This window comes from Malurus melanocephalus, unplaced genomic scaffold, assembly GCF_030028575.1.
Source record: "Malurus melanocephalus ecotype Western Australia unplaced genomic scaffold, MMel_1.1 scaffold_10, whole genome shotgun sequence".
In the NCBI taxonomy this organism is placed as follows: domain Eukaryota; kingdom Metazoa; phylum Chordata; class Aves; order Passeriformes; family Maluridae; genus Malurus; species Malurus melanocephalus.
This window is the reverse complement of record NW_026623242.1, coordinates 5,428,323-5,452,908: the sequence shown is the minus strand read 5'-3', so window position 1 is coordinate 5,452,908 and position 24,586 is coordinate 5,428,323. Positions and strand designations below refer to the sequence as shown.

At 37.4% G+C, this 24,586-nt stretch overlaps 1 protein-coding gene across 6 annotated transcripts in view; it reads left to right on the top strand.

Annotated features, from left to right (window-relative positions):
• Positions 1-24,197, top strand: part of OSBPL8 (oxysterol binding protein like 8) — a 50,356-nt gene extending 26,159 nt beyond the window's left edge. For all 6 annotated transcript variants that reach the window (XM_057378094.1, XM_057378085.1, XM_057378111.1 and 3 more), the window contains 19 exons: positions 669-749; positions 1,594-1,695; positions 2,902-3,105; positions 6,787-6,871; positions 7,976-8,144; positions 10,954-11,188; positions 12,537-12,721; positions 13,395-13,476; positions 14,055-14,153; positions 14,622-14,718; positions 15,067-15,165; positions 16,647-16,744; positions 17,426-17,515; positions 18,070-18,206; positions 18,509-18,694; positions 21,011-21,098; positions 21,482-21,584; positions 22,127-22,232; positions 22,455-24,197. In XM_057378094.1, coding sequence (XP_057234077.1) covers positions 669-749; positions 1,594-1,695; positions 2,902-3,105; positions 6,787-6,871; positions 7,976-8,144; positions 10,954-11,188; positions 12,537-12,721; positions 13,395-13,476; positions 14,055-14,153; positions 14,622-14,718; positions 15,067-15,165; positions 16,647-16,744; positions 17,426-17,515; positions 18,070-18,206; positions 18,509-18,694; positions 21,011-21,098; positions 21,482-21,584; positions 22,127-22,232; positions 22,455-22,596 — 2,388 coding nt within the window. In that variant the 3' untranslated portion in view covers positions 22,597-24,197. The remainder of the gene's footprint in view (positions 1-668; positions 750-1,593; positions 1,696-2,901; positions 3,106-6,786; positions 6,872-7,975; positions 8,145-10,953; positions 11,189-12,536; positions 12,722-13,394; positions 13,477-14,054; positions 14,154-14,621; positions 14,719-15,066; positions 15,166-16,646; positions 16,745-17,425; positions 17,516-18,069; positions 18,207-18,508; positions 18,695-21,010; positions 21,099-21,481; positions 21,585-22,126; positions 22,233-22,454) is intronic.
• Positions 24,198-24,586: the final 389 nt, after the last annotated feature.

The following is a 24,586-nucleotide window of genomic DNA, read 5'->3' as shown; positions in this document are numbered from 1 at the left end:
CACAAACACAAACCTGGGTCTCAGTCCTGCGTGACACCACTGTGAGCTTCTTGGTGACTTGCAAAATAATCGGAGCATGGAATTAGGGAGCAAGGAGCAGAACAAGTGCCATTAGTGGGCAGTTCTACTCTGATGATTTATAGAGCCCTGAATCCTAGACTGAAGAGGCTGTATTTTCCTTCATGAGTCACAGGGTAAGTGCCTCTATAGCAGTCCATCTGGAAAAGCTTGCGGATGAAGACAACTGATTCTGTATTCTGATTTGTATATCATGGGAATGGCTCTTGTGTTAAAACACCAGGATTCTCCTAAAACATTCTCTCTCTTTTAAAATAATGCCTAACCATTCCAGCACGCTCTATCTAGTAACAGTCTACACTAAATAAATACTTACGGTGTATAGGTTAGCTGCTTCCAGAGGAATCTCAGACTTCTTTCCCATAAAACCTGTATGAAAAGAGACTCCATGAATAGCTAGTGAACAGCTCACGTTACAAGTTATGGTTTGGTGGTTTGTTTGTTTTTTTTTAAAGGGGAAAGCAGCAGAGAAGTGAGTGGGAATGGGAACCTTAATTGCACTTCAAACACTTTTCTAAAGTACATCAGTAATATATTCTTGTATCTGTCATTRTCATTTATTTATTTATTATGTATGTTTTGAATTGCAGTCCGAATCCAAGCTTTTCAATGGCTCTGAGAAGGACATCTCTCAATCTTCAAGCAAACTTACAAAAAAAGAATCCCTCAAGGTGAATTATTTTCCTAGTAACTCCTCATGGACTATAAATACATTCACATAGTTTTACCTTAYTCTCTAATGAGAAGACAAAAAAGCCAAATAATGATGAGACCTATGGAATATTAAAGTGTGAGAAGTTCATGCTGTTGGGTCTCTTCAAATTTTACTGTATTTTTGTATGAATAACGGGCTTCTGTAATACAGTCTCTAAGATGGCGCAACATTGTAGAATAACTCAGAAGATGATAGGTTAATTCAGATTGGCAGAGATGTCAGGACRTGTACATGCAGTGAAATGACAAATTCAATTATCAAAAGTACCATTTGAATGTATTTCTACTACTTTCTTCCCCCTGTGTTTTCGCAAGACTAAACTCCACTGTTTGGCAGATACCRTTTTAGGAGAAATGTAAAATTATTTGACTCCAAGTGAGAGATACATTGCTGCAAATTTCTCCTGGGAAGGAAACATAACTTAAGACCACAGATCAGATAATGTACCTATAAGTTAGGACCTAGTTCAATTTTGGTTCTATACCTTACACCAGGAAAGGAAGAGAGGAGGAGGTTGATTGGGTTGTTTTTTTCTCCCCTTTGATTCCAACAGGCATTTCAAAGTCCTCAGTTTTAAAAGAAAATTGCAGAAGAATCTGAAATTGGCTATATCTTAGCTGCTTGTGAAGTAATTGTTTTTACCTTGAAGTCAAATAATCTGTTTTAAAGCTATTTTTCTGTACCTGTATTGCAAATTGAATTTAGCAAGCTTTTCCTCAGCTTGTATTGCTTAATGCCTTTTTGTGCTGGTAACTGGCTTATGGCTGTGACATTGTAAATATTTTTATTGTTATTTACAGGTTCAAAAGAAAAACTACAGGGAAGAAAAGAAGAGAGCCACRAAAGAATTACTTAGCACGATCACGGACCCCTCAGTTATTGTTATGGCTGACTGGTTGAAGGTCAGAATCCAAGTGTGAAACCTGAGTTGAAGATGGAGCAGTTGCTTGCTGCTTTCTGGCCAGAATAGAAAAGGCTCAATCTTTTACTTGCTGTTAATGTTTTTCTACAGGCACGGCAGCCACTAATTGCATCCCAAGGTCTCTGTGCTCAAATCCTAGAGGACTAATAGGGGAGCCTAGCTCCCACTTACTGCAGGCACCCTAGTCACATGCATCTTGTGTCTGTAGCCATCACCTTGGGATGAGTTGGCTTCRCAGTTCTCATTTTGTGCTTCTCATTTGACACTTTGAAGTGAAACTCCGTTACATACAAAACAATAGCAAAAATTATTCAGTCAGATACTTGAATGCAGGTTTCTTCGTGTATTTCTGGTAATTTTCCTTCCCTGTCTTAAGAACTAGCCTATACTGCTGTCTCAGAGATAGCAGTCCATGTTATCAACAGTAATGCAGTTTATATATTTGTACATATTCCTTACATTTGTAAATATATTCTTTGGATAGGAATAGTGTAGTACTGTACTAATAATGCAAGAAAAAACATCTTTAACCTGTTGTTATTGTTTGCTCCAAACAAATAACTTGCCAGGAAAGGGTTTCTCCAGTTTTTGCAAAAATCAGTGTAAACAGGACAAAACACTACTCRGAGGTCAAGTTGTCATTCAGTTCTACAGATGCAGAAATGATTAAAATKCAGAGTTGACAACATTGATGCAAACAGTCTAATGAGATGTGGAAATTCAGGAAATTGAAAGGTTCTTTTAATTCACATACAGGTTGAAGGCATCAGCTGTTGTAAAAGGTTTTACCTAAGAAATTAAAATATATGAGTTATTTTGTTTGTATCTTGTTTTTATTATCAGCTGTCTGACCTGTGTTCAGAAGAGCTTTGTTTCCAAAGATTATCCTGTCTTCATGCTAGTGATAAAATATTTTTCATTTAGGAAAATTCATGAAGTTTTCAGATGAATTGTCATACTACCCATATCTGGGTGTGTGTATACCCATTTGTAGAACTGAATATTCATCAAGACAGAAGAGCAAGCATACATTTCTATTCTTTAATAAACCTGGGTAAACTTGAAAAATCTGATAAACTTTGCTTTGAAATAAAAGCTAATAAATAATTTCAATTTTAATTTTGTTAAGAGGTATGGTTTTGGTATTGACTTCTTTGAGATATAACTGTAACTATTTACCTTCTAGATTCGTGGTACCTTGAAAAGCTGGACCAAACTGTGGTGTGTACTGAAACCAGGAGTGTTGCTTCTTTACAAAACTCCCAAAAATGACCAGTGGGTGGGAACAGTGCTCCTGAATGTTTGTGAACTCATCGAGAGGCCTTCCAAAAAAGATGGCTTTTGTTTCAAACTTTTTCATCCTTTGGAGCAAACCATATGGGCTACAAAGGTTAGTGGTAGTATTTATGGTTCTTAAGGGTTGACTGGCATTAATCAGCTATGAWTAAAGACAACTGTAATGAAAAACTGAACTGTGTTTTTCAGTTTTTTGCTTATTCTGAATATAAGCCCTCAACATATAGTCCTGATCATCAGAAAAAGTATTTGATTTGTGCTGCTCTGTGTACTTAAAGAGCTTCAGTAGTGTGGTGTGCAAAGGGATGTCATTAGGAAGGTTAATGCCATCACTGGCAATCACATAAATGAAAGGAATTAGTGTTTAACATTGTATTTTACATCATTCAAATYTTAGAAATTAAGGTGAGATTTGCCAAAATGAAAGAGTTTTCTTATAAACATTTCTTGGTGTCCAGCTCTATATTAATGTAATAAAATGTTACCTTAGTTCAATTTGCTTGTAAGAGTCAAAATGCAGATTACTTGCTTGTGCAATAACTTATATTGCAACTTGTTAGCCAATTCTGTTCCTTTTTGCTGTGATGTTGGGAAGATAAATGTTTTGATTTAGTTCTGATGTCTGTTTGCCTTGTCATACCTGGCATAGTATTGTTAGCAGCTCTTCCCTGTATTGAAAAGCACAGTGTATTCTGCAGAGCAAAGGTTTATTTCAATATATTGTAAGGATCTTTACTGCTTGCTCTTACTCATTGTTTACAATCTGATGAACTATTGTAGTCCTTGTTTTATGTTTACATGTGGAGAGGGGATGGGGAAGCACAGCACAAGTGAACAAACTTCCCTTCTGAAATAACATCTTGCTTTAGATGAAATTGCTGTACAATATTAGGACTGTTATAATTAATTATTTATACCCTCTTCAATATACAACTTACAGTCTCACAATTAGTACCTATCTTATCTTCTAAATCTTAAATTGATATAGATGTACTGTCACATTTGTAGAATATGCTGTGTTAATTTTGTCATCCTTTCCTTAGGGAAGTCAGTACAATTCCTGATGCTTGTAGTCATTCTGGATTGTTATTATTTGTCAGTGTTATCTAAATTTACCAAACTTAGATCAAATCATTTGTAGTTTCTTTTGAATAATTTTATTTTATTATTGCTTAGGCAGACTTTTCAATAATTAGTGGTGATCTCACATTTGCAGAACACAAACTCCATATCCTTTTCCAAAGCTATAGTGTTTGGTGTTAATGTGCTTTATTATTCTATGTATACATACATTGCAAAGTGGTGGCCTGTCTGCAGAAGATCACAAATCAGTCTTATATTTCTTTATTGCTTGGCAATGAGAAATGGATTTGTTTGTTTTTTTAACTAGATATTTAGAATTTAGAGGACATGCCCCACCAGATTTTTACTTTTTTAAGGTAGGTCAAATTTTCAACCTGAACAAGTTGATATTGTCCATTCTAAATGTGCTGAGAGCTGGAGTGGCRTTTGTTCATTTTGGTATGGCTATTTGCAGTTGAGAATTACTAGATTCCATTAGATGAAAGGCCTTTTAAGTTTGAAACTTTTTTTCTGCCTTGTTTACCTAGTCAGTCTTAATGTCCTAGTTACAAATTTATTATCATGAGACAAACTTGCATAAGTGTAATAGCAACCTACTTAATCTAGCGTAGAYGTACCAAAAAGAGCCTCAATTCCAAGGCAAGATGAAACTTGTTTGCAGGTAGTACAGAAAGATAGCATAGCAAAAAACATGTATAGAGGTGTAAGTACTGCAGGAGATTTTCTCACTTGAACACACTTCCCACGGTGTGTCCTGGCAGACTGCAAATTCTCTTCTGCAGTAGTTTGTGGCCAGTCACTTCATATGCTCCTTTAAGCCTGTTGCTGTGGTCTTTGATGTTCCTCCTGCGCTYGAGGTAACCTTGTTTTGTCTTCCTTGTGTGCCTGATCCTGATGCCATTGCAGTTTTCTGAAATTAAAAACTAGAAAAGTTAATGCAAATAATATTTTTCTGAGTAAATTTAGTCAGGGGTGACTGTTTATCAGTTTTCATTGTTATGCTTTAAAGCATGTTCATGGCATTTGAGTTTTATTGGCATGACTATTCTGTAAGAAGCAAACTTCAAAATTTTTTTTATCTAATGGAATTTTTAAGTTGACCATTAGCTTGGAGTAGTTGTAGCATCATTCCATTAGGAGCAGAGACAATCCAAATAAAGTCACCCTGCAAATTGAAATTAATGTGCCTCTTACACAGATCAGTAACTACTGGAAATTGGRTGATACCAAAGAAAAGTATCCAGTGCCCTGGGAACAGTAAGAAATTAGAGGAAATCAAGAACCTTGAGCAGGATTTTATTTGTATAAAATAAGTCAATTTACTTAAATCTGCACTAAAAAGAACTCACTTGGTTACTTGATATATTGTTAAAACACTTAGGCAAGTGCAACTTTCTTGCATTAAAGAAAAGCAAAACCAGACACCAAAACCACCCTTCATCTCTGAATTGTAGTTGTTTGGAGTAGCATACCCTAAAGTGTAAACCTACAGGGCAGATCTCATGGGCASAAGTCTGCCCTTAATGTATGTCCTATGACCCCAGAGTTTGAAGGATTTCTGATGGCTGAGGCCTGTGCCTCTCTGGACAGCACCCCAGCACCTCTCCCACCCCTGCCTGCTGGGGTGCCGTGGTGCTTTCCCCTCCTCTGGTGAGACTGGGCTTCTTCCCTGCCTGCCTACCCTTGGGGCAAGAAATGGTCATGCATTGGGGTTCTCCCTCTTGGTTCCCTGGTRCCCACGAGCTCCTAATCCCCAGTGTTGCTGCTTCACCAAAGACTTTTTGTGAGAGACTTTCCAYTCTCTCAGAGGGAGACTGAGGTTTGGAATCTTGTTTTAACAGCCAATTACTGTTACTTTGTACTGACTCTTGCGGAGTTTCTGAACATCATTTACACCAGCACTAGCTTGTCTGGTATTTAAGTGCCACCAAGACTACTTAACATGCTTCTCACCCTCAGAAACGTTCTGGCTGTTTCATTTGCTTGCTTCTAAAATTATCTGCCTTTATCTGCTTTTGCTCAGAACTTCTGCTGACTTTCCAGTTCCCTCTTCTAAGCCTTACACTGACTTTCCATCAGGCTTCTCCAGGGGAAATCAGTAAAGATCAAAACATATTATCTCATCTGTTAGGCAGACTTAACCCAGCTTTCAGCGATAGCTTCAAGTATGTTTAATACAGCCCTCTTTGCCTATCAATTGTCTTAAAGTTAGCACAGGTAAACTTTTTTTGGAAGGGACTTTAAAATGGTTATTTAAGATTTTATTCTGAAATAAAGATTGACAGAAATGGAAAGGTCTTTTGGATTTTTTTTTAAATATTAWGTGTGAAGAACTTCACAGTGAAAATAAAACTTTGGCTAAGTCTGATTTACACACCAAAAAAGGCAAAAAAMMCCCAAAACTCCAAACCAAAAACAAAACAAAAAACCCTAACCAAACTGAAATTCATTTTAATCCCAAAGACCATTCTTTTTAAAAGTGGGCTTGATTTGGGTCCTCTATTTAGAATGAAGTCTTTGAAGAAGAAATCCAKTGAAAGAGGGCTGTCCACATTTCCATTCATGTCCTCATTAGATGTTGCTAAGTGACAGTAAATAGCCCTGCAGTGTGTCAGCTTCTTACTACATTGAATGATAAACTGTAAAACGAAATTAAAATATCTGATGCTGTTTCTTTTTTGTGCATTTCAAGGGTCCTAAAGGAGAAGCAGTTGGTGCTATAACTCTGCCATTGCCCAGCAGTTACTTGATCATCCGAGCCGCTTCAGAATCAGATGGTAAAGAGATACTTTACTGATTTTCAGCTGTGACAAGAGTTAGTCACAGATGGTTTTAATTGTCTGACCCTGGCTGTTACAGCACTTCGATTGCAGATTAATTGTTGTTAAGGTTCTGCTTTAATTTAGAGCAGTCAGTTRTGTTGGTATGAGGACTTTTCATGGTTATTAAAGGAGAATATTGTCCTGAAGAAAGTGTTATTGAACTCCCTGAGATTGCCTTTTTTTGACTGCGTAGAGGAGGGGGAAAGGTTTATATATTATTTAGCTATACTTGTGTATGTCTAAATATCAATTTAGTGCCTTTGTAAAGTACTAATACAGATTATTCTTATTAAAGCATTTCTGTGTTAAGTGCAGCAGTTGCATACAGTTGTAGTAGTAACATAACTTTAAAACATAGTTTTAAAATGKGAAGGTGGAGATCAGTGCATCTAGCTTCTAAAGTTACAATGTGGGGGAAAAAATTAAAGACTATTGTGTAGTCTTTCTAGCAGGTGCTTTTCATCTACTGGTTAATTAAGCATACCCCTGTAGACTTTAAAAATAGAACTGTGTTTGCCTTCTGTATTGAGAAAAGGATTTGATACGTGGCAAAGAAGAAGAAGTGGAAAGGATACACACATTYGTTTGGTTTCTTTTTGTCAAAGAAAATTAGAATATCTGCTTTTTATCTTTGGAAATGTTACTTATATGCTATCATTATAACTCTTTTACCACTATTATCATATTACTTGGGCAAATTTTGCCACATGATGCAGTTACTTAGTTTACAGAACTGGAGCAGGGCTGCAAGTAACTTTGGAGGCATTCCACAGTGATGGCCTGAGTGGAACCAAACTTGCACTAAGGAAGAYATGCTGGAATATGCTCTTAACAAAATCCTGATTTACCTTGCTTGTCCTGCCCTGGGTAGTTGTGAGTTGTTTTTATGCCCCCACCAGATCATAAAACCCAGTGCACATAACATGGAACAAGTCTGAAATGTGGCTTCAAAAGCTATTGAAGCAGTCCCAAAGGATGCATTTTCCCTGTTAGGAAAGGGAAGTAAGTATAGTTTTGTTAAATCCTTAAGTTTTAGTCTAATACTAAATTTGTCTTTAGGCAGGTGTTGGATGGATGCTTTGGAGCTGGCACTGAAATGTTCAAGTCTGCTGAAACGTACAATGATCAGGGAAGGTAAAGAACATGATTTGAACACCTCAACAGACAGTAATGTCTCTCTCTATGGTCTGCTTCGTGCTAACAACTTGCACAGTGGAGAACACTTACCGTAAGTGAATTAATCACTAAATCTGATTGCCTTTTGGCAGAACTTGGATAGTGATAATTCTTCCACAGGGAGACGAAGGTTGCAGTTTATTTTGCTCCTGAGTTCTCTTTATATGCCTTATTTGCACTGTGTTTTATACCCAGCACATAAAACGAATAATCTTTTTTTAAGCTAAGTGATCCAGAGGCAAGTCTGGCCCAAGGTACTTGAAGTATCACATCAGTAGSTTTAAGTACTCAGTTAAATTGTGCAAGATACAAAAAATTTAAATTTTAGGTTGGTATCTCTTGTTGACTTCAGTGGAAAGTCAGAAGCATCAGATGGATGAATAATCATTCAGTCAATTTGCRATTAAATGCATAAAAGTTTAAATGTTATCACCTGGTATCTGATGTCTGAGTGACCTGGAGTTACTCCCTGCTTATTTCAATAAATACTTTCAGCTGGGTTTTTGTGAGCATAAGCTTTTGTGGAAAGAAACTGTTAAGTGTAGTGAATGAATGATTGTAGTGAGTTGACTGGCTGGRTGCCAGGCRCCCCCAAAGCCTGTCTCTCACTATCCTCTGCAGCTGGATAGGGAGAAAAAAATTAACAAAGGGTTCCTAAGGTGACATTAGGACCAGGAGAGGTCACTCGCTAAAAACYCATCATGGGCAAAACAGGCTTGAATTAGAGATATTAACTGAATTTATTACTAACAGAATCTGAGCAGAATAATGAGAAGTAAAATAAMACCTTAAAAACACCTCTGCTCTGCCCCTTCCTCCTTTCCAGCTCTAGCTCCTTCTTCAGCAGTGCAGAGACAGGGAATGGGGGTTTCCAACTGCTGCTCAGGGTGAGGAGTCCACCGTGGGGTCCCTTCCTCAGGAGATAGTTCTCTGAACTTCTCCAACGTGAGTCCATTCCACAGGCAACGCTTGGGCCATTCTTCCATCAAGTGCAGTCCTTCAGGCACAGCCTGCTGCAGTGGGGGTCTCCCACCGAGTCACAAATCCTACCAGGAAACCTGCTCTAGTGTGAGCTCCTCTCCCAAAAGATCTGCAGGTTCCTGACAGGAGCCTGTTCCAGCACGAGCCTCCTGTGGCTTCACAGCTTTCTCTCAGGCATCTGCCTCAGTGATCTTCCACCAATTCAGGGGAAGAYTGAGCTGTCCATTTGTCTTTTCTGGGTGGGCAGCAATTTTGTACTGCTGTTAAGTGTGCCCTCCCAGAGAGAGACCAGGACTGGAGAAATGCAATTCTTTTTATGTAATGCATAGATGGTCTGAGAAAAGCACAAAAAAGCAAATCGTTGCCCCTTGCAACMAGTCAAGGCCATATCCAGATGACCAAGCTTGGCTCAGCGTCAGTTTTGCTCCTCCTTTTATCTCACAGAAACAATATAACTGCTGTGTACAATTGAGGTGGAGATCTGTATTCTTGAATTGTAGTTTAATTAATATCAGCTGTTAGCCCAGATGAAATCACAGCAATTAGCTACAATTGTTAAGTCTAATTAAGACTAATGCTTTAATTAAGTAGATCTTTTGATGTAGCATATTCTAAGGATATTCAGTGTGCTTAACTAAGGAACAAAACTGGCAGGTCTAGCTTTAATTGGGTTGGCAGCCCAGGGAGAAGAAAGGTGAAAGCAGTTTTAGTTCAACTGAGAGCTTCTTTAAGTAGATTAATAGCAAGAAGCTCTTGCTGAAGAGGGTCACCTGCAAAACAGGGATGAAGAAAAAGCGGGCATATTCGGTATTGGGTATTTTTTTTTGCCTTCGTCATTAATACCACTAATAGACCTTGGGCTGCCTGATCCCATTGAGTTGGAGGCCCATGAGTGAGGATCAGTGACTTTTCATTTGTTGACACTGAAATTGTAAGAGAGCAGTTGTATCAGCTGCATGTTTGTAAATCCATGTGGTGTGATGGGATTCATCATAGAGAAGTGGAGAAGCTAACGGATGTTGTGGCAGCATCTCAGTTGAGCTGGTTGAAGAACGGGGTGAATGGCAGGACTCAAAGACATGTGTGAATGGGGCTGTATCTGGCTGGTGACATCAGCAGTGTTGCTCAGGGCTCAGTCATGGGCCTGTTCTGTTCGGAGTTTTTATCAGTGATCTGGAGCAGGAGTTGAATGCACTCTTAGCAAATTTGCTGATAGTACCAAACAGGGAGGTGCTGTTGATGCTCTCAAGGGATGAGAAGCCTTGCAGAGGGATCTATATAGCTGGTCAAGAGAGGTAATTATGCCACTGAATTCAACACTTGTGTGGCCTCACCTTGAGGGACGTCTGCAGTTCTGGGCCCCAAAATTAAGAAAGTTTGTGAAGGTTCTTGACTGTGATCTGAGGAGGGGTAACAACCTTGTTAAAAGGCTGGAAGGCATGTCCTGTGAGGAGGGACTGAGAACTTTCAGTTTGTCTAGTTTTAAGAAAAGGAGGGTGAGAGGCTGATAGCTCTTACAGCTTTCTGAGGAGGGAAACCGGAAAGGGAGGTGCTGAACTCTTCTGCCTGGTATGAAAGCATGGGAATGTTTAAAGTTGCATCAGAAGAGGTTTAGACTGGACATTAGGGAGCATTTCTTTAGCCTAAGGATGGTCAGACGCTGGAACAGGCTTCCTAGAGAGGTGGTTGATGTCCAGGCTCATCAGTGTCATTTGAAAGTCCAGTGAGAAGAATATACACCCTGTATGTTTCCAGCTAAACTAGTTTGACACTGCTACCACCTCAGGCTTGATACCTGGTGTATTTTGTTAAGATTCTGGTTTGAAAGCAATGAAATTACTATAAAGTTGAAGATTCATTTAGCCTTTTTCTCTTAATAGGTTAAATGACAGTGAAATTGAAAGACATCAGTTTAAAGATCAAGATACATACTCTGACAAGTCTGATAAGGAAAATGACCATGACCACGAGGAATCTGATAATGATGGATTGGGGAAAAGTGAAGAAAGTGATAGCGACACATCGGAGCGACAGGATGATTCTTATGTGGATCCAGAACCAGTTGACATCAAGGAAACAACTTACGTAGAACAGAGTCATGAAGAACTTGGGGAGGTAAAAGTGCTGTTGATGTACTGAGCAAGCAGCTTCTCCAAATAGAAAGCTGATATTTTAAGGATCAGATTACACTTGAAAGCTGACTTGCAGGATTGGCTTTCATATTTTCAGCAATAATGGCAGGAGAAGGTTCTGTTCACCTATACTCTGCTCTGCCTTGCCACTCTTGTGCTAATGTAAAGGTTTTTACAGAGGTAATGAAATTACCTGGAATATTGCTCAGACAGAATGTATAGAAAGGGCTGTCTGCAGCAGCAGTTCGTCATGACTACTTGTTCTTTTGTTGTTACTTCTATTTGAGTTTTGTTAACTCAGTGCTGTTTTTTTCTTCAAGTAAAAATCTTCAAGTTGAAGGTTTGAATGCAACCTGACACTTCCTTTTTCCATTGCAAGRGAGAATTCTATTGCAGAATTTAGTGGAAGGCTTGCTCTGTTTCTGATGTCACTTGGAATTCTAATGATACCCCAGAGCTGCCATTCCACTTCTGCAAGTTGTTTTATGTATTTGCCTACACAGGCAAATAGGGCAGAGATTTGTAAACCAAAAAACTTACTAACAGAAATAAGGTTTTTCACAAATCTCCCCTTTCTCCTTAAGAGAAATGGTTGTGAGGTTTTTTTCATACCCATAGAACTTGCCTACCTTATGCTTTAGTACTCAGTAGTACCGTGTCTAGACAAAGCAGTGTTTTAGGAAAAGCTGAGGAGTTTTAAGCGAGATTTTTATGTATGCATTTTAGAACTGTTCTGGAAGGGGGATGCCTTTCTTTGTTTTTCCTACAACCATTGCTTTTGATTCCAGAAACTATAAAGGGTAATATCTCCCCTCTTCTTGGACAGAAAGAAGCGTATTGGAGTGTGGCTGCTGGTTTTGCTCAGTTACCACTAAGTCGTGTATTTTTTTTAAGGAAAACCAGTGATGCTACTGATTGATCAAGGCAGTGAAAAGCATAACTATGTCAGCTTTCATAGTTGGGAAAAGCTAGTAGAATGCACAGCCCTTTGGTGTATAAATCCTGCATGTGAGAAGAGAGTGATGTACTTGATGCCTATGAAAGGACTAAAGGGGGATTTCCAAACAACATTCTACCTCAAATCCTTCCAGTGTAGGGATGAGGAAAACAGATGCAGTTTTAATGCTGAATAGTGTATCTATCATACTTCATTTAAGATCATAGAGTATTTATAGAAACTTGATCTTACTCCTGTAGTTGCTTCAGCATCTGTGAGTGGTTTATTTTACATATAGATTTCCATTCTTACTGCAGCCTTAGAATGTGTTGACCTGTCTTCTGGAGGATTGTTTCCTTTTTCCTTTCTGTATGCATTTTTTGGTTCATCCTAGGCAGGGGAGGCTGCTCAGACAGAAGAAGTGTCAGACGAAAACAAAAGTTTGATCTGGACACTATTGAAGCAAGTCCGACCCGGAATGGACTTGTCCAAGGTTGTACTGCCTACATTTATTTTGGAACCTCGCTCTTTTCTAGACAAGCTGTCTGATTACTATTACCATGCAGACTTTCTGTCTGAGTAAGTAAATCCTTTCATGCTCACTATTTTTAAAATTAAAATAGGATAACTGTGTCAAATATTGTCATTTTATGAAAGCTGATGGCCTTGAGAGCTCATGTGGTGCATCTTAAAGTCTGGCCCCTCTGAGTAATTGAATTGTGTTGCAGGCATTTCTGGTTTAGCTTCCAGCACTGGTTGGAAGACTTCTGAAAGTCCGTTTAATTTTTTCTCAAATAAGCATATTTAAAATGAGAAACCAATAGTAGTTATTTTTTTAAATACAGTGTTAAGTTCTGTCTAGATTTATAGTTGCCTGCTCAAATGTAGGTAATAAATTAAAAACTGTAAATTGAAATATTATTCAGCTCAGAGCTCTGCATGTAAGTAGGCTGGTAGTAAAAAGATACTAAAGTAGTAACCTATAAATGGAAGAACTTGAGTGTGGGTAGAACAGAATTTAATGTTACAAAKAATAGACTCAAATACTATTTCTGACATTCTTGTTTGATTCCAGTTTTCAGACAGTTATATGAAAACTTTAAATTTGGTGAGATTGGGCTGAAAATTTTACAATGCTGCAAATCACAAAACTGTTTTAGTCAGTTCATCAATTCAAGATATGTCACAACAATTGAATATGTGTTAGAAATGATTCAATACTGATACTTGATCTGTSTGTTCTGTTTCACAGAGCTGCTCTTGAAGAGAATGCTTACAACCGTATGAAAAAAGTAGTGAAGTGGTATTTGTCAGGATTCTACAAAAAGCCAAAGGTCTACTTCCACATACTATTTTGTCTTTAGTCATTATGTCTAGTTTGAGGTCTTAGGGATAAGCTGGAGTAAGTTTTGCTTTTTAAATTATATTGTTCCACATTTTTTAAAAAAGCAAGTTTAGGTTTTCATTACTTACACAAACACATCATGGAAATTTTTGGTCCCTACCCATGCTTAAAATAGACTATATTCAATTGCATTTGTCCTTTCGAGTAGAAGTTGAGCTAARTATTTTTTAGAAAGTTGAGCCAGTTCCATATTTACCATTCTTCAGTGATAACAGTCTGCAGTTGGAGCACTGATGTTTCCACTGCTTCATTTAGCTTTGCACTAAATACTCTTCATAGTCACGTTGTTGGGAAATAGTRTTGACAAAAAGTACTTACTGCCTCACTTCAGACAAAGACTCTAATAATTCTGCAAAAAATCCCCTTATATTCTGTGTGTCCTTACATGTAGAATATTTTAGCGGATATACGGAATGTATGAAGATATCTCTTCAGTGGTAGACTGGTAAAATGTTCTGTGACTTGTGTACATGCATAGTATAGTTACTCTATTCTATTTCTCTTTAGGGACTAAAAAAGCCGTACAATCCTATACTTGGAGAGACTTTCCGCTGCATGTGGATTCATCCAAGGACTAACAGCAAGACTTTTTATATTGCAGAACAGGTAGCTGCAATAACTGGAACAAATATTTTTAAGAAAAATTAACCCATATTGTATCTTTGTGCTAGTTAAATTCCACGGTAGTTTCAGGAAATATATTGAAATGTGTAAGTAGTATCCTAAAACCTCTCCTGGTGGGCATAGTTTTCTTACAGATGTCTTTTTAAATGTGCATTCCTAAAGAAGACAGAAAGAGAGAGGAAGGTGTTTTCAATGTTTCTGTTCCCTCTTCCTCTGGGAAAAAGTCAAGTGCTAATTTTCTTAATTCTTGAAATTCAGTAGTTGTTTTCTTGATCATTATCTCTAAAGATTTTAGTCAAATTTCACATATATTAACTGCATTCTAATATGTGCAGCCTGAATTTTGCAGTCATTGTTAGCACAAGGTCTATAATATGTTTGTTATATTGCTTGTTCTTGTTTTTCTTTTTTTTTTTTTCTCTCTCAAATGTGTGATTTTTTTTCCAACAGGTATCACATCATCCTCCAATATCTGCCTTCTATGTTAGCAACCGCAAGGATGGTTTTTGCCTTAGTGGTAGTATTCTGGCCAAATCAAAATTTTATGGTAAATAATGGGGGAGTTCTGGTGGTCTGTTTGTTGAGAATGTAAAATCGGTGCATGTGAGCTGTGTTTTCTGGATAAAAGAAGGCTGTTAGAGGAGTCAGTGTTTTGGTTGTTGTATTGTCCTTTTCTTAAAGAGTTTTTGCTACTGGTCTTTAGAATTTTAATGTCTACTTTTGAAATAGTTAAAATTTTACTTGGAGACACAGTGTATTACTAGAGGCTTCACTAAACAGGATACATTGCAGTGCTAAATATACTGATATTCTTAATTGTATTGCTCARCTGTTAGGGAATGTTGACTGCTGTCTTGCAGGGTGAGAAATGTGACAGTCTGTCTTTGAATTTCAGGGAATTCATTATCTGCCATACTAGAAGGAGAAGGACGGCTAACGTTTCTAAATAGGGGAGAAGATTATCTAATGACAATGCCATATGCTCATTGTAAAGGTAATGGGTTTTCTTCATTCTCTAGATGGTAAAGTTATGAGACTTTCGTTGTTCTAAATAGTTCATTATTCCAAATAATGTTCTGTGTTGGATTCAAGCCTGTCATCTGAGAAATGTATTCTGAATATTGGCAGCAGTGGTGGCTCTAGGCTTCCACATATTTTATCAGGAAAAAACCCACATCTGTTGTTTAGGTCATGTTTAATGTTTGGCACAGAAAAAGATTCTTTTTTTCATAAATAGTAAGAAATAGTAGGAGCATATATGTATATATATAGTTATCTGTCACTACATTAATTTAATGTTTGAGTTGCCTGTTTTAGAGCAGTTTTGAGCTTCTCCAGTATTTTCCTCTTGTAAACATCAAAGGTAGTGCAATATCTACACCACAGTGTGATTTGATTGTAAATCATGAACATTTGTCTTTAGTTTCCCTATGGGAAACCAGCCAGTGTTTTGTAAAGCTGGAAGTTCAGTARTAGCACAAAATACATTGCAGAATTGCTCTTTTTTAAGCTGTAATTTTTTCAGTAGTGTCTACCCATGTACTCCAGAATTCCCTTTCAGAATAGGTAGAGCTCTCTTTCAGAAGCCTGACTGTAAAATCACCAAATATAGTACTTTCTTCCTTTGAGATGTTAAAAAGMTCAATTAGCAGAAATAGGTAATTTGTCATGAGTTTAAATTTCTCTCTTTCCATTGTTTTTTAATGTTTTTAATATTATGTTGTATTTGTTTATAGCTTTGAAGACAAAAATAATACTTAACCATTAAAGCACAAAACATACAGCTATATGTTCAGGTCAAAAAGAAAGAAGGAGAATTAGTATTACTAATAAAGCTGATGGGGGAAAGGTAGAAGAAGATGCAGAAAAGGCATATTTGCACATGATCCAGTGTATGTGAAAATATATTCAATGTTTCAAAGATTGGATTGAAGAGGGAAAGACAGTAATGGGCAAGAAAGTGTATTCAGCAGTGTCACCCTTGTACTTTCAAAAGTGCACTTGAGGGAGGTGATCAGAGTTGTCGTATATTGGTTGTCCATGAATGCCTTCACCTGTGGCCTGACTGTATGTACTGTGTCTGTTTCTGTGAAGCTTTTCTTTGCTCTCTTTGTCATCAGTTGTTGTCTTGTCTTAACCTAGAAGCTTCCCTCCTCTAGCCATCTCCAGTAAGACTAAATATCACCCTTGCTAGAGCCAGCCGTATGTGCTGCCAAAGTTTTTTCTTCATGTAGAAGGTTTTTCCTGCTTGTCTGTTATTCACTTAGATCTTTTTGTTTCTGTTTGGGTTATCTTATTTGGCAGAAAAATCATGATTATCATTAGGAAAGGACATCTGAAAATAAAATTTTTCCTCTGGCACAAGGATGTTTACTCTAGGAATTGTACCCAAAGTAACTTAAGAGTTTGGTTTTCTCAGTTAAAAACATTTGTTTTAGCTGGGGGTTTTTGTTTTGGGTTTTTTTTCTCTTGCAGGAATTGTTTATGGCACAATGACCTTAGAGCTTGGAGGAACAGTCAACATCACCTGTGAGAAAACTGGCTACAGTGCAACAATTGAATTCAAACTCAAGGTTAGTAAATGCTGTGAGTGGGCAAAAGATGGAGAATTAACATGATGTCCACTCTCATAGGCTAAACAAAGATTTCTAAACTACTTCTAGATGGCTTGCCCTTCTGAAAAATGCATTGGACATCTCTGAGGCAGAAACTGATTTAAAGATGAAAAAGCAGTTTTCAAGAAATGTGCACGATGAGAGGGAARCTGTATTCAGTTGAAATTAGAGGGGAAACACAAAAGTTGAGAAACTGTCTTAAGTGACAGTTTGCGTGGTCAGTCCACAGAATACATGTGCAGCCTATCAAAAGGCTAAAGAAAATCACTGGAACTAGTTGTTGTTCCTACAAAAGATAATCTCTAGTAACAAAGGGTCCTTTGCAAAGCCATGAAATTGGTGTAGCAAATGACTGTGTCCTTCGGGATATGACTGTGTCACTGTTTTCTGTATTCTTTTCTGTTTTCTTTCCACATTTCTTAGACAATACTTTTACACAGCAAATCTTTTAAGAATAAGGGAAGAAGACTGGTTTTAGACTTCTTTTGGAGATTAAATAGGCAGAAGATACAATACTAAAAGCTGTCAGGGCTGTTTAYAGCACATTTTATAAATGTACATAATTTCCTTAACACTAAACATAAACGAAAAAGATGTGTTATTAAAAGAAACATGAAACCATTTCTTTTTATTTTGCAGCCTTTTTTGGGTAACAATGACAATGTTAACCAAATATCAGGGAAAATTAAGCTTGGCAAAGAAGTTCTGGCTCTTTTAGAGGGTCACTGGGTAAGTAGCGAGTGATGCTCTTATATAAATTCTGGCTGATGGCTGAGACAGGAGAAAATAGCACTTAAATACAAAAGACTCATGCTTTTTAAAAAGTACTGCTTTTGTAGAAAGTATTCAAGAAAATAGAGAATCAACATTGCTCTATTTGCAGCTGTTAAAAGGTTGAAAAGTGCAAGTTTAAGTAGTTTCTGAAGAAAATGAAATGTTTCTTCACAATGAAACTTTTGAAATATTTTGGTTAGTACTATGCATTAGTACTATGAAGAATTGTTATGGCACCAGCATGAAATAAGGTTGTTTCAGTTCTGGTGAGGTGACATGGCATCACTCATTTTTGGATGTGATAATGATTCCATTGCATTTCTGTTCCAAGCAAGAACCTAGCACAGAGGGTAGAAATTGAATTTTAAAGTCAGCATATCTTATTATTCTTAACTGCATTAATTCAAAAGAATATCAATTCTTACTACAAAAAAAAGCTTATTCCTTGTTTTTTGTTATTTTGACACTCTTTGAGATAATTACAATTAAGGTAACCATGTCTGTTACAGGACAGTGAAGTTACTATTAGTGACAAGAAGACAGGTGCTTCAGAGACATTCTGGAACCCAACATCTGATATTAAGCAGCGTAGATTACATAGATATACTGTGAAGTTTGAAGAGCAAGATGACTTTGAGTCAGAGAAGTAAGTTCCCTTTAGAACCATGTCTTTATTTTACCAAAATAAAACTCACAGTGTTTTCCAAATTATCAGCAAACTATCATTACTTTCCCATGTTTGATGATACAAGAAAGTAACACTTTTAAATATGATATCGTTATTTATAAATACAACAATCATGGAAATCTTGATAGAAATCTAGATAAAGCACCTGTTAAAATGGTAATATTCTGTGTGGAGGGTGGTCCATTTACTTAGTTTATAATTGATGAAATMATTTGCAATTATTTGTCAGCCAGATTGTGACTATGTTTTTCATTTGTCAGGCTTTGGCAACAAGTGACAAAGGCAATAAATAATAAAGACCAAACAGAAGCTACTCATGAGAAATATCTTCTGGAAGAAGCTCAGAGAAAGAGTGCCAAGGAGAGGAAACTTAAGGGTGAAGACTGGACATGCAAGTTGTTTGATCAGGATTCAGTTACGGGAGAATGGCACTACAGATATGCTGAGTGAGTCTTGGGGGCATGGTAATGTTGCTGAGCCTCTTCTATGGTTTAAGGAGCAAAAGAACTCAGACATAGAGCTTATTTATCTATAATATCTAATCCATACTATGTTCCAGATTTTCTTGGGCATYGCACTTTGGGGTGCACTGTCCTCCCTTTTTCCCCCTACGCTGACCAGAGCAACTAGACGGATTCCCCAAACTGGAAAAGATGGTACATATGAGCATACAAGCTAGAAATCATAAAATTTAGTGTCTGAATATCAGAAAAGCCTATGCTTAGTTGGATTGAGCTATTTAATTTGTTGTTATATATTAGAATAACTCTGAGAATAGCAGGTTTACAGCAGTAGTTAATGCTGGGACCAGGTGGCTCTGCCTGGCTGTCGAGTATGCCCCACACACGAGTRTGTGTTAATCTCTCTGTGTGATGCTCTGGATCAGGAGATGGAAGATRTAGTGGTCTCTGTGACTGCTGGAAGGATGCATTCTGTGTTCTCAYGAATGTTGCAAAGGTCAGTTTGAAGCTGAGTCCTTTACTAGCCATGGTTTTCACAGAACACCCATATTCAGCTGATGCTTTTCAGCACCRAGCATGCTTTTGTATTGTAAAGATTGCAAAAGTAAAATAGTCAAAGATGATACACACAGAGTTGAATAACTTTAAAGCCATGGATGCTGGAAGTATATTCCCATGGCTAAACCTCAGAGGGCCTTACCTTTCTGTACATGAATGGCAATACTGAGACCATGGCCTAAGTGTATATAAAGGGAAGAGTACAAGAATCCTGAATACTCTACATGTCTCCAGCAAATTTGCAACATGGAGGTTTCTTGGAACCAAACAAGGAATCTGTGTATTTAGCAACTCTCAGTTTCTTATTTTCAACTCTTGGTAAATTTATTTTCCATTAATTTCATTGGTTTCCYATTAAATTTGTGCAGGCGTTCACCACTGAAAACAACCTGGAGCAGGGAAATGCCCCAACAAGACTAAATGCTCTGTGAAGCATCCTCTCTTGGTTTGAACCCTCTAGTGCTGTTGATGCCTCTTCCTGTTGGAAGAGTTGTGAACGGTCTAGCTGAATTAACTGCCCTTACTCTTGAACCCTGTGTAAAACCATTAGGAAAAGAATTGTACTTGAAATCTATTAGACGATCCCCTGCAGCTTTAAGACCTGTCTTGTTAATCTGCATTATTTCTGATGTCCTTGAGGCCTTGTGATTTAAGGATATGCCACAGAAATTTTACTATGAGCTGGAAAGACTGTCTGCACTGTCAGCATTCCCTGGAAGAAGTCTCATTCTGCTTTTAAGCACGTAATGCTGGCTCACCACCTGGATAGAGAGCAATCTTYTGCACTTACTGTGAAAGATGTGTTCAGTGAGCTGTAGCATTTGTTAAGGCATCTGGATTATGGATTTAGGCATCCAGATTACAAATGCAGAAAAGAGCAATGCCTAGTTCTTAACCCAGTTACCTCAGATGACATTTAATTCAAGTCAGGTTAAGCTAAGATGTAAATGCAGGTCTATGTTCACAACATCTGAAACAGCTACAACTCTTTAAAAGGCATGCAGGAAGACACRAAAGGAAAATCCGTGCTTAATCTACTCTCACTAAAGCTGTGCGTCAGAACGTCCTTACTGCAGCTCACTCGCAGTTTCTGTCCTGACCAGTCTGTAATCACTGGGGACATTGGTCTTTACCTTTGCCTGCTTGTTCTTCATTCTCCAGTGAGCTTATGTGTCTTATGCTGTTGTGKTTYTTTTTTCTTAAATTCTGTATTAGGYTGTAATTGGAAAAGCACTCTTAACAAGAAACTGTGCATAGCTCATTAGTGTCTCAGATTACCATTAATCACTTTGGRATGAAAGCAGGTTTGAAGTAACTGATTCTTAAACTCTCCTTCCTAGGCATTTTTAAAAGGAAAAAAAAAGAAAACAGAAATCAGTCTAAATATTTTTAAATTCCCCTAATTTGCCTGGAATTAAAATAATAGCTATCTGAAGCAGGAAATCTCTCCATGTTTGCAAATACATATGATTGGCAAAAAAAAATCATAATGATATTGTTGGTTAATACAATAGTTTGTAGTCTTACCAGCTGGCTGGGGGTTTGATCTGGATGTGAAGTTCATTTTTTGGCTGTGTTGGCCCTTTAGGRTAAGACAGGACCATAGGTAGAAGATAAGATCATGACACAATGTCTGATTTCTATATAGGGGGAGAGTTAGCCTCTTCAGACTGAGTCGTTTCTGAGCAAGGAAATATTTCTTATTTAAATTGCTGTAGTGTTAATAATGCTCACTTTCTCYAGTACCAGACCATGGGACCCTTTGAATGATATGATCCAGTTTGAAAAAGACGGCACAATCCAAACGAAAGTTCGACATCGGACACCAATGGTATGTTCCAGTTCTGACAGCACATGCAAGATCCAGGAACATGTATTATGCATTACATGAATAAAGATCATCAGAGCATTGGAACTAATGGGAAATGCTGTTTTCCTACAAAAATGTTTGCACAGTCCAAACAATGTCTTTCATTTCTGTTGCATCCTAAGCTRTAAAGGTGACTTGATTGAACAGGAATATAAAGTAGGTAAAACTTGAGCTTAGCAGTTTAATGTGTATTTTCCCTTAAATGGGAAGATGCACAAAATTAAGACTGCTAATACATCAAAAATTTTAACTTGGACTCTTACATATTRTGCTATTAACTGTTGCTGTTGGAATGTGCTGTGTTCTGGTTGTCTGAAAATAATACATAAATTTATCAATTTTAGGTTACTGTTCCAAAAATGAAAGTAAAGCCAGCCAGTCAGAAGAAAGGAGAGTGTGGTTTCTCATCCCCAGAGCCTGATAACCAGGATTCCTCTGGAAGTGAAGGTATGAAGAGATACGTTTACATACAGAAGTAATAAATTTATTTGACAGCTGAAGAGTTCACTGTCACACATATGCTTCTTATCACAATGTTTTTATTATGTTTTACTTCTATCCAATGTGAAGCACRTTCTGGAAAACAAAAGGAGCAGAATGGCTCATGTTTTTAATTGCAAATTTTCCTGTCTTTTTAAATGCAGTGTAGGTAGGCTTAAGTGCTTCACATATTTAATACCTAGGGAAAAATAATGGTGTTTATAAACTCTCTTATTTCCTAAACATGAATTGTTTTAATTTGTAGATTAGTATGTGGCTAGAGGGTAGATTTTTGTTATTGATAATGCTTGCAGAAACTTAAGTTGTTGTCCTGTAGGTGACTGTGAGATGCTGTAGGTGACTCTAAAATAAAGTTTTCAATAGAAGCTAGTTAGAAAAACTTTCTTCTCATTTTTACAGAAGTTTAGTTTGTCATTCAGGCATTTTCTTGTTTCTTTTATGGCAGCAGTCATTTCAGTCGATTACATCTGGCTTTTATATCCTTCTAGCACAACTTCTGAAGCTTAATACAAGAATAAGGAAAAAAGGGGCAGACCTGGGTGAACTGCAGAGTGCCATTGAGTCTATAAAGGACACACAGGAAGACATTAAGAGGTAGTACTAATTAAAATACTTTAAAATGGTTTAGAGAATAGTAATTTAATAACTTTTTTTTCCTTAGAGACTGACATGTATCTTTGCTCTTCCCAAATAATGATTGCTCATTGGTATTTCATAGCTTTTCTCTAAAGATGCCTTCTGTAGGAAGCCTAAAATAGTAGAAAATCTCAAATTGTCTTGTTTGTAATTTACAGGATATTGTTTTTTGTCTTACAGGGAGATCTTGGCACTACGAAATAGAGTTGCTTCTAATTCATCACCTTGGAACTACCATTCCTTGCAGTTTAAGCACTATGTCTTCATTTCACTCATGGTTGTGCTACAGCTTATCATTAATTTCTTGTTCAATAAGAAGTGAACAAGGGCCTTCTTGAAYTGGAATGATTGAACTGTTACTGGGGACCATATTTGAAGCTGGACTTTAAATGATGCAATATTATGTAAAAGCAACAATTGACAGAACTTTGCCTTGGCGTTCATGGTTCAGAATCATACTTCTGTCTACCCAGTTGCAGTAAGAATTGTGTAAGTGCCAGTACACTCTTGTTCCTCCTGGTGTGTGCCTCTGTCTCGCAGTCATATGACATCAGCCTTGTGTTTATATTGCATCATACACTGTACTGATGAATCTTCACCACAGAATAGATCAAGTTAAACATTCAGAGGTCAGACCCTGTAGGTAGGATGTGATTCCTATTTCATAGAATGATAAACAGGTGTACTTCACTACATATAAACTTATCATTTTTGTAACAAAGGAACTTTTGAAGTAGCCAACAGCTTTTGTAAATGGCATTGGGTGTTTGGAAGTAAACTTTTGCATAAGGTCAGACAAATACATTATACAAAAAATCATGAGTGTTAGGAAATGGCAAGTAAAAAGCCAAAGTCTTTGGTAAATCTGCAGCATAATGTCCTTGATTTGTTTGAGGTTTTTATCCTGAATTATTATGGGCTTGTAAGCCAGCTGTTTTATAGTTTTAAAACTTAAGATTCATCATAAAAACATTCCTGCATCTACTGTACAGAGCATATTTTTAACAGTACAGCACCCAGGGAGGCACTGTTTTGGTCTGTTCTCTCTCATGAATTGCAAATGTTGGGGATTTCCAGTATGTTTGTAAGTCTTGATAAATCTACAGCTTTGAATTTACCTTTGTGTATGGCCATGTCACACTAAGCAGACAGACTGCTGATGCTAGGACTCTTGGTTAGTTTTGAAACAAAATGTGAAGAGGAAGAGGTGTGCTTAGTGTATAGCTTGAACTGGATCTCCAAAAGGCAATGTAGAATAGGATTCAGGCACTGTCATGAGTACACCTGCAAATGAAAATGTGTGTGTTTACAGAGGGAAAGTTCAGAAATYGTGTGATGGCTAACACCACATATCTCAAAACAAATGAGAGGAAAATCCGAGTATTCATGAAATCCTTCCTTACTCCAAGTATATACTACCTACCAGAATACATGAATGCACCTTCTTAGTATGCTGTAATCATACAATTTCATGTGAAGCTTAAGTTTCAATTGAGAACCAGGGTTTCTAAAATTTTTTTTGAAGAAATATATGCATGTATAGAATTTGTAAAATTCCAGCAAAAAATTTAGTGCTGCTGTTTATCTGGTGAGTTCCCTGTGCCAGTCAAGCATACCAAGGCAGAAAGGGGCTGCAGAATTGCAAAAKTATTTTCAGTATCCCAGCTGAGACAACAGAAGGATGAGTGGCCTGTTGTGAAGGACAGCCAGGTTTATTTCCAGAGGATCCTCTCAGAAATCAAATACATCCTGGGCAGTGAACAGTTTGAAAGTCATATTTGGCTTTTTGCCATGGCCAGGTTATCCCTCTGCCTTGGGCAGGCTACCTGACTCTTAGGTAATCTGCCTTTCTGTTCTGCATCAATCTCACTGGTATTTAGTGAAAATATTGTTTACTCCTTTGTCTGTCCAGCTTACATATTTCTGTGATACTTTTGACATACCTGATACTTTTCACATACCTCCCCTTTTATCTTTCCTCTTCCTTGGGCCTCAGCTATGTAAAAGTCTATTGCGTAAGTAGTGAACTTCAGCATAGCTTACAGCTTCACATTAGCATGGTTTGGTCTTGACTAATTTTTCTGGAACGTGATACGTTAACCAGATCTTGTAGCCATGGATAAGACCAGACCTGGTTGGATTTCTGTTAAATCTACAGCTGATAAGGAAAAATCTGTGAACACAGGAAGTCCCTTTGTAAACAAACAAAAATAGTTACAAATACCTAAGTCTCTAAATGGAAACCGAAGTTGTTACCCATGTATGAAATGGCATTAAGAAAGCAGAATATTATGGCATTCACTTACGGCTTT